The sequence below is a fragment of the Protopterus annectens genome, chromosome 4.part0 (assembly GCF_019279795.1).
Source record: "Protopterus annectens isolate FY-2018-M chromosome 4.part0, PAN1.0, whole genome shotgun sequence".
In the NCBI taxonomy this organism is placed as follows: Eukaryota; Metazoa; Chordata; order Ceratodontiformes; family Protopteridae; genus Protopterus; species Protopterus annectens.
The window spans coordinates 911,003,773-911,013,939 of NC_056733.1; the positions used below are offsets into that span (position 1 = coordinate 911,003,773).

The 10,167-nt window shown below is 44.3% G+C and overlaps 1 protein-coding gene across 1 annotated transcript in view; it reads right to left on the reverse strand.

Moving 5' to 3' along the window:
- RNF10 (ring finger protein 10) overlaps positions 1-10,167 on the reverse strand; it is a 2,146,785-nt gene that overhangs the window by 290,718 nt on the left and 1,845,900 nt on the right. Inside the window, exon 15 of the mRNA XM_044069816.1 lies at positions 8,627-8,729. Coding sequence (XP_043925751.1) covers positions 8,627-8,729 — 103 coding nt within the window. The remainder of the gene's footprint in view (positions 1-8,626; positions 8,730-10,167) is intronic.

Below are 10,167 nucleotides of genomic sequence, written 5' to 3' on the forward strand. Positions count from 1 at the left end.
AGTTTTAGTTTCCCCCCTAAAGGTGCTGCCAGAAGATAAGTGCTTGGCGCAGGCAAGGGGAAGTCATTGGGACTGTTTCCTGTATAGCTATGATTTGTCTTCAATAGTTTTGGAGGTAGAAGCACCCCATTGTTTAGACCTGTACGAACCTTGGGGCTGGGATCTGCCTCTAGGACATCTGTGTCTGCCCCTTTGTGGCCTGACACTGGAAAGGACCAGTTCTTTGTAGGCCAGTGTCTGCTAAATCTTGGTGGCTGTACCTGTAAGAAATCCTTGACTGTTTGCATAAAATTAGCTTTGTCCTCCATTTTCTTTAATACCTCTTCTGCTTTAACACCAAACAAAGCATCATGCTGTAATGGAGCATCTAATGATTTTGCCTTAACATGATCAGGTAGATTTTGTTCCTTTAACCAAGCATGCCTCCTAATGACAGGACCCGTTACTGCGGCCCTGCAGGAGGCCTCCAGAGAATCAAAACTACATTATAAAGTATGCTTTCCAACTTGTTCAGCTGCATGCAGTAAATCCTGCATTTCTTTGTTTTCTGCACATTCAAAATTTATCAACATTTTCTGTTTAAGCAGTGACCTAATATTGCTGATATTTGAGCATATGAAACTGACAATTTAAAGCCTTTATAGCCAAGGTAGCAGAAGTGTAAATCTTTTTTCCCCATCTGTCCAGTGCCCTAGAATCCCTATCAGAGGGAGTAGGGTTTTTTTGCAGTGGAAGCCTTGACCCCTTTGGGACCCTGAGATATAGTTTCTGGGTCAGCGGCAGGGTTTTTGAAAAAGAATTTATGAGAATCAGGAACCCTGTAGTACCTGTCCGGTTCAACAGGAGCTAGAGGTAAGGAGTCAGGGGTCAGGGCTGGAATCTGAAAATACATCATCTGCAATGTCTAACACAGGTGGAATAGCTAGGGGCCTGTGGTGTGGTAGTAAAAGGAAGTCTCTGAGCCTTTTCTTAGATTCTGAATAATCTTGGCTCTCCCAGTGGAAATGCTCCCTCATGGTATGTAAAGTTTCCCCAAAAGAATAATCCTCAGGAGAGGCTGAAGGGATAGATTCTTCAACATCAGAATCCTCACAGGGAGGAAGAGAGTATTCCTGATCAGAAGAGGAACCAGATAAAATGGACACTTGATCTGAAGATTCATATTCTGTTTCTTGCCTAGGCCTCTTATCAGGAAGGGGATGGGAACCCCTAAACAAAGTAACTAGGTCTTCGGCGATTTTGAACATCTGTTTTTTAAGCATGGAGGCCTGCCCATGAGGCTGTTGTACTTGTTTCTTTGTCTTTAAAGGTGCTTTTGCCTTTGCCCTTGAAGCTGTAGTAGTTTTAACATATAATGGAGTAGGTCTGAAAACACCCTCAGAAGCCGATGCCTGCTCAGCGGCTCCGGACCCATCTGAAGGAATAGTTTCCGAAGGTCGAATACCTTGAGCTTCCAGCGGCTTGGTCGACTCCACGCGGGTGTCGGTAGCAGCCTGCAAGTCTAAAGTAGCGGTCGTCAGGGGCTGCGAAGGTGCCTCACTGAGAACCAGCGACTGGCTTAGAAGAAGCCTAGTTGGTTTTGGACCTCGGATGCCTGTCATTTTCTTTGCATTTCTTGTGAATTCCGATAGTCTGATGGCTATCAGACGGCATTGTATTGTTAAATCTTCTACCAAAATAGTGAAATGCAAAATCGTATCGACGCTTAATAGTGCGTTGGTTAAATCTAGCACAAAACATACAACTAGCAACGTCGTGGTCAGGGCCTAGGTAAGGAATACAGTAAGAATGAAAGTCCTTATAAGGTATTTGCTTCCCACTAGAAATACAATTATTAACTTTTTCTGACATCTGTCTGGAGCAAGAAAAAAGTTTCCCCAATGGGGTACTTAGCTTTTATTGAAGACTTCGGATCTGAAATTTGAACACGAAAATCTCAGGAGTCGGCCGACCGGCACTTGCGAAATGCTTTTGCTTCGGGCACCGCACGGCAAGAAAGACTAAGAAAATGGCGTCGGCTGCATCTTTTATACCCCTGGCGCACTGACGTCAGGGAAGAGGCGACAGCAACAGACGCCAGACCTAGACTTTGGAATTCAGGCCGACTGAGGGTAGCCTGCCAGCAGGATAACCCAATTGTAATGACTGCAACAGTGAAACATGAAGAACATCTGTAAAGAACTGTCATTTACCTTGCCCTTCAACGCACTTGGGTATGTGGCAATTTCTGTACCACTGCACACCTCACTCTCTACCCAACTTCATTTAAGGACTTCTTCTCATAATACACACTGAAAAAGGGTTATGATAAATTGTGGAACATAATAGCTTCAAATATCTGGGCTTGTGACTGAGAAGGGAAGTCTGAATGACAAGGTTAAAGGTATAACCAGTGGAGATGCAACAAACTAGTACAGTGTCAGGGATAGCGTAGGACAGAAAAAAGCCAAAGAACCTGAAAAATAAAGGGTACACAATCAGTGGAGTGACCAGTTCTAATGTACAACACAGAAACATGGGCAGTGAAGGCAGAGCAGCTGAGGATGCTTGACCTCATGGAGAAGAGACGCCAGAGATCGGTAGTATGATGCAAACGGAGATGGACGAAAAAATGTGGACATCAAAGTAGATGCCAAAGCAGCCCTAGTTGCAGATAAGGTCAAGGAGAACAGAATAGAGAGGTGTCACATTTGAAGCAAAACAGATTTGGGAAAAACAAGGAGGAGACAAGAGGAGATAGCTTAACTGAGTCACATAAGGCCTACACAACAGGGCAGGTATTTCTACGAAACACAGTAGACACAGGCTCTGAATAGAGAGATATGGCAACAATTGACACTGCACTCCAGTCCTGATAGAAATGTGGAAAAAGAGGGGGTTATGATAAATTTGTTAAATGTTTCTTGATAAAACCATAGACCTTCCTCGTTAGTATAGTGGTGAGTATCACTGCTCATCATGTGGGAGACCAGGGTTCGATTCGGAGCATGTAGTTTGGACAGCACCGTGGTGCAGAAGTCACCATTAAGAGGTTCTCCAGTTTGCTTCTTGGCTGGGGTGCCTTCTGTGCGGAGTCTGCATGTCCTCCCTGCATTCGAATGGGTTTCCTCCAGGTGCTCCGGTTCCCCCCCACATTCCAAAGACATGCATCTGAAGTTTCTTCCCAGGCTTCTGCTGAAAATGGGCTCTATCCCAGTCGGACCTTCACAGTTAACAAATGTTAAATAATTTTATAAACATCTTACACACACAAACATTTACCACCATCTTATGGCCATTAGTTCCATCATCCAAACCACTAATCAACACCCTGAATCTCAACTCTACGTCAAAAAAAGGACAACACTCGTCCATCTCCCTACTTAATTGAACAAGCTACTTGAATCTTCAACATGTCTTTATTCCTCCCAAAGGTAAGCTATCAGAGTCTCTCCTAGATCTGCTAGCTAAAGTGATTTTGTCTGGACTGATCTGCTGTACTGTTTCTATTTCAGAAAAAAAGAGAAAGACTATACACACTGCGGGCTACATGAGAATTCTAGTCTCATATCAGATATCCGTTACACTAAGATTAGGGAATGCTTCCATGACTTCATGCTTTGCCACTCAAACTTACCACCACAAAACAAATGCATCACGCTCCAGATCCCTACATAGCCCATTAATAGGTTCATAGGTGTGTACTAGGCTAATAGCCCTGGGGTCTTTACATGACTAGCCATAGGATTATGCAGGCATAGTGCCACCCGACCTTAGTTCCCAGTGCCTCTGTCGAGTAGAGCCACTGGTGTTATCCCCAGGGTGGATTTTCTGTTTCCCATCCGCTCAAGATTTCTCTTGAAAAGGGTCAGCGAGGTGCTCTGCTTGACGTGTATGGGGAGTCTGTTCCATAGCAATGGCAGTCTTCTGGGTTATGAACCTGTCCCTCCAGCATGTTCTGTTAATTGTTGTAATGAGGGTGAGGTCTCTGGAGTGTGTGGTGCAGAGGGATTGGGATTTCTTTAGATGTAGCATTTCTAACAGAGCTGGGTCAGACATGGCTTTGTAAGTCAAGCAGAGAGCGCCTCTAAGTAGGCAATATGAGACAGAGAATAGATGGAGTTTTTTGAGTCTGTCCATATAGGACAAGTGTTTAAGGCCTAGGATCCTCTTTGTGAGGTACTTTTGTGGCCTCTCCCATTGTTGCAGGTGTCTAGTGAGGTACATGCCAAATGGGACATTGTACTCTATGACTGGCCTAATGAGGGAAGAGTAGAGGGAGACAATGACCCCTTTCTTCCTGGATGCAAAACCCTTAGTAATGAGATGTGCCGCATAGGACTTTCTGATCACAGTGGCAATTTGGTGATCAAGAGAGGTTGCCGTCAACATGTGTTCCCAGATCTCTTATAACATCTTCTGTGTTCAGTGGACTACCATCAATGTGGTAATTCATGGGAACCGGGTTTTTCCGAACGGGGATGACGACATTTTTTGGCACTGAGCTTAAGGCCATGGTTCTGACACCAGTCATTGGTCATAGCAAGGCCCATTCTGTAGGACGTCAACATCACTTGGGGAGTTAATAGCTCTCAACTTGCAATCGTCTGCGAACTTTGTCAGCCAGAGTCCCTTTGTGTTGGCCTGGACTTCAGAGAAGTAGACACCAAACAGGAGAAGACCCAGGACCGAACCCTGTGGGACTCCACTTGTAACTAATCGGCAGTCGGACTTGGAGTCAGCTACTTTCACACTGAGTTCTGTGAGCCAGTTTGCAACCCACCTAGTGATATAGGGGTTAATGCCCAGCTTAATGAGTTTTTCTATGATTTGATTGGGGAATGGTATCAAATGCCTTGGCCAGATCAAGGTAGGCTATATGAACCACCTTGCCTTTATCCACAGCTCTGGTGACCAACTCAAAGAAGTCAACCAAGTTGAGCAGGAATGATCTACCCTACACAAACCCAAACTGTGTTGGATCCAGAGTTTGGAGATTCCCTACACCCTTGTTTATTAGGTCCATGATGATGTGTTCCATAGCTTTGCATATCTGACTAGGCAGGTTAATGGGGCAATAGTTCCCAGGGTCTGTAGTCGCTCCTCCTTTGTGAAGAGGAATAACTGTATCAGTGGGCCATTCAGCAGGGAGAAAGCCTGAGGTGAGGCTGTGACTAAAGAGAGCACACAGGTGAGGTGCCAGCTCACACTGTAGTTCATGTAGAACACAACCAGAGATATTGTTGGGTCCCACAGAAGCTATACTTTTTGGCCTTAGACAGTGCTGTTTTAACCTGTGCCTGGCAATCTACTGGCATTGTGATTGGTCCTTTGGGGGGGGGGGGGTAAAGTTGGCAATGAATCTGTCGGCCAGTATACTAGCAATACCTGTTGACAGGAGGTACCATTGTGCAGTAGCTCAGAGCAAATCTGGGTATTGCCGTGGAGATTCTTTACATAACTATAGAAGGCCTTGTGGTTGTCTTTACTATCTGCTGCAATTATGTTTTCATACCTAGCTTTAGGGGATTTGATGAGGGATGTCAACTTTTTGTTGAGGCAGATAAGGGAGTTTTTCCAGTCTTGGGACTTCATCTTATTCCACATCAGTTTCCTCCTTCTGCTGTAGAGTTTGAAATAATATATAGGGTCATAGGTAGGTACTAGGCTATCAGCCCAAGGGCCTAAGTAAGCCTAGCCAACAAGGTTCCCTGGCTTACGCCACCCAAGAAAGTTAATTGCCTGTGCCCCTGCTGAGCAGAGCCATAGAAGTGATCCCTGGGGGGTATTTCCTATTTGAAAATGAAAGTCACTAACTGCAGAACACAGAAGAGAGAAAAAAAACACTTGGTAGAGTGGATTTCTCTACCAAGGGTATTTCCTATTTCCCATCCACTCAAGATTTTTCTTTAAGAGTGCTAATGAGGAACTTTGCTTGACATAGATGGGTAGCTTGTTCCAGAGTATAGAAGTCGCTGGGACAGGAATCTAACCCTCCAGCATGTCCTGTTTATTGTGGTGATGAGGTTTAGATCCCTAGAGCGTGTAGCTCGGTGGGATTGGGATTTCTTTAGGTGTAGCATGTCCAACAGCTCTGGGTTTAACAGTTTTATATGTTAGGCAGAGATCTCCTCGGAATAGGCGATATGCTACAGAGTAAAGCTGGTGTTTTTTGAGATGGTCAGTGCAGGGCATCTGTTTGAGACCAGTAATCCTCTTTGTGAGGTACTTCTGTGGCCTTTCCAGCTGCTGCAGATGTCTTGTGAGGTACATTCCAAAAGGAGCGTTGTACTCCATAATGGGTCTAATGCGTGCCTAGTAGAAGGGAACAATGACCTCTTTTCCTGGATGAGAACCCTTTTGTGATGGAGGTGTGCCACATAGGACTTCCTGACTACTGTGGCGATGTGATTATCAAAGGAGAGACTACTGTCCACCTGGGTCCCAAGGTCTCACACATTCGGCATTAAGTAGATTGCTGTTTATGTGGTAGTTCATGGGTACAGTGTTTTTACCAAAGGGGATGACAATGCACTTTTTGGCACTGAACTTGAGGCCATGCCTCTGACACCAGGCATCTGTCTCAGTGAGGCCCTTCTGTAGAATGTCCACACCATTTGGGGACTCTATTATGGTTCCTAGTTTGCAGTCATCTGTGAACTTAGTTAGCCAGAGGCCTTCTGTGTTTGCCTGTACTTCAGAGAAGTAGATACCAAACAGGAGAGGTCCCAGGACTGAACCCTGTGATACTCCACTTGTCACTGGTTTGAAGTCAGATTCGGAGTCTGCAGCTTTTACAGCTTGGGTTCTTGTCAGTGCACCAGTTGGCAACCCATCCTGTGACGTAGGGATTTATACCTAGTTTAGTGAGTTTAGCTATAATTCCAGAATGGGGGATGGTGTCAAAAGCTTTGGCAAGGTCAAGATAGGCTGTGTGAACCACCTTACCTTCGTCTACGGCTTTGGTGACTGCCTCAAAGTCGTCGATCAGGTTCAGAAGGCACGATCTGCCTTTCACAAACCCAAACTGGGTGGGTCCAGAGTTTGGAGGTTACCAATGTCTTTGTTTAGGAGTTCCATGATGATACGTTCCATGGCCTTGCAGACTAGGCTTGTCAGGCTAATACAGCGATAGTTCCCAGGATCAATGGTGGCTCCCCCTTTGTGGAGTGGGATAACTGTTGCTGTGCCCCACTCAGTGGGCATAAAGCCTGATGTGCGACTGACTGAACATGGTGCTTAGGTGGGGAGCCAGTTTGTTCTGAAGTCCATGTAAAACGTAGCCTGAAATGTTGTCCGGTCCCATGGATGCTGTGTTTCTGGTTTTAGGGAGTGCAGCTTTTACCTCCATAGATGTGATTACAGGGACTCCGCATTCTTCCCGTATAGATATGGGCCCTTTAGGGGGTGAGAGGGGGGTAAAGTTAGCACTGAACCTATCTGCCAGGATGTTGGCAATATCAGTTGGTTCTGATTTTATATATTTACATATAGAGCGTATGTAAGCATGCTCATTCCACCAATTAATATCTATATAGGAACTGAAAGTTTCATAAGCCTGTACTGTTCCCTGAAGGAAACCACACGATACTTTCAATGAAATTCAACTCTTCTTGCACAGAAACAAAAGGTCATTTCTACAAATTGCTCCACACACTTAAAATGTAGACAATATCTCAAAGTTTTCCACGAGGTTCCTATAATTAATGGTTGCTACAACAAAGGAAATGCTCAATTACAATCTTGCATAATTAAATCTACAAGGCTTGAACATAAATGTTGGAATGGCAGCTATAAATGAACAATGTCCACCACCCACAAAATAAAATGCAAACTCAGATGTAAACGTATGCCCAGGCAGGCTGGCAGTGCTTGAAACAGAAGGCAGAGCACCCTGATTGCTGCAAACCTGAAAGGTCCCAGTTTCACATATCAATAGACGAACTACTGGGCACAGCCAGGCCTCAAACGAAACAAGCCTCCTTCATTACTAATGACAAATTCCAACAACATGCAACCTGAGCACCCTTCCCTACAGCTTCTCTCTCCATTTCTGGACATGAGGCAACAGAAAAGCTACAGCACTAAATGAGCAGTCAAGTAAGATGCACAACAGTTTCTTGGGACACTGACCAGGCACCTATTTTTCAGTTGCAACTGATCTGCCACTGATCTACAAAACAAAGGAAACCAAACAGAAAATACTAGTATTGTGCAAACTGTGGTTTTCTTCTATACAGCTTGCAAAGACTGAACCATATGCAATTAGAATCATCTACATGAATGCCAGTATCCAGTAGGCACATATGAAAAATGTAAACCTTTCACTTTACATAACTAATCACTTAAATGGTGGCCGGAGGTAACTTCTGCTTCATTATTCATGTGCAGGCTACACCCCAGACCAACTGATAAGCTCACACTATGCCTGATGAGGCAACATGAAATAACTGATCTCTGCAACTTCTAGGCAGCACAAAATAGAAAAACATTCAGGCACAGAATGAACTTCACACTTAAAATAGACTCATTAGGGTTTTTTATGTATCTGCTGCTTCCCTGCTTGCATTAGTCATAAAAAGGCAAACTTATGTATACATTCAGAAAGTCAAACAATGCGACAAGAACCTGAAGTGGTAGTGCTTACCTTGCTTCTTTTCGACTGGTTTTGGCCAAACCTCTACACGGGCTTTTCCATCCTTCAGCATCTGTAGAAAAGAGATGAAGTGAGTCAATGCTTTACACTTTGCTCAGTGTCAAAATGACAACTGTGGAAAAAATGGGCCTACCTTCCTTCGACGGCTTTACTGCAGACTTCATGATGACTTCTGCAGCTAAACTAACTAGACCTCTGAGCAGGCAGCAAAAAGATAGTCACTGGAAAAAAAAAGTTAAGTACTCACCATAACGTTCCATGTTTGTTGTCAATCATCTCGTCTTCATTCTTGATGGTTGGGTTCTGAACAGAGCATTGGTTCTGACTCGGCCACATACTAAAGCTTGAGAGCTTTCATTGGCTCGAGGCTATACGCTATGCCATGATGCCTAGCGACAGTTACCCAGATCTCATTTGCATACATCCATCACTAGGACTATCTAACCCACTTGGGTAACAACAATCCTCTGCGCATGTCTCATGAGGCACGAAGGGAATCAGAGAACACATGACCAATTCCAAAAATTTCCTCTTGATCTCCAGGAAGGGGGAAGGAGAGTGGGATGCAAGAATGAATGTCAGATTATGGACAACAAACAAGGATCGTTATGGTGAGCACATAACTTCTTTATGTTATGTTGTCCTATCTCACCTTCATTCTTGATTGTTGGGACAACGTCCCCAAGCACCTTCTTTCTTGGGTGGCTCAAGGGACTAAACTTCAGAACAGTAGAACCAAAGGAAGCCCTGTTCCGGGAAGCCACATCTGCTCTGTAGAGAGTGATAAAGGTATGAGGGTTGACCCATGTGGTTCTAGCACAAATTGAATCCAAAGGTAGTCTGGCTTGAAAGGCAGTGAAAGTAGACATAGCTCTAGTCGAATGGCCCTGAATTTTTCTGGCAACTGCTTAAGCTGATAACTATATGCATAAGTAATGGTATCCGTAAGCCATTTGGATAAAGTGACCTTAGAAACTGAAGTTCCTTTTCTATTTACCGAGAATGAGAAATTAGTCCGATTTTCTAAACTGCTTTGTCCTGTGTAAGTAGAAGCATAACTGCCTATGGACATCCAATCAGTGAAGCTTATATTCTGTCTTGTTGCCACAGTTGGGAAAAAGACAGGTAGTTCTCAATAGACTGATTTAAATTGGACTCAGAACAGACTTTGGGCAGAAAGGATTAGTTCTGAGAGAGACTGTCTTTGTGGAAAATCAAATAGGAAGGATGGACAGATAGAGCTTCCATTTCTGAAACTCTCCTAGCCGAAGTAATGGCTGTTAAAAAGATAGCCTTCCATGTTAAGAACTTCAGTGGGCAAAAGGCAGCTGGCTCCAAAGGTGGGAGAGTTAAAGCAGTCAGTACCACATTTAGATCCCATGGAGGTGGTGGTTTTCTTATTGGGGTCTTAAAAAAAAATGTACCACTCAGAAAAGCTTTGCTTAATCTAGGAGACAATATATTGGATCCAATGTCTCCTACATGGTAGTTCGACATGGCAGCTAGTTGTATTCGTACAGTGGCCACAGCTG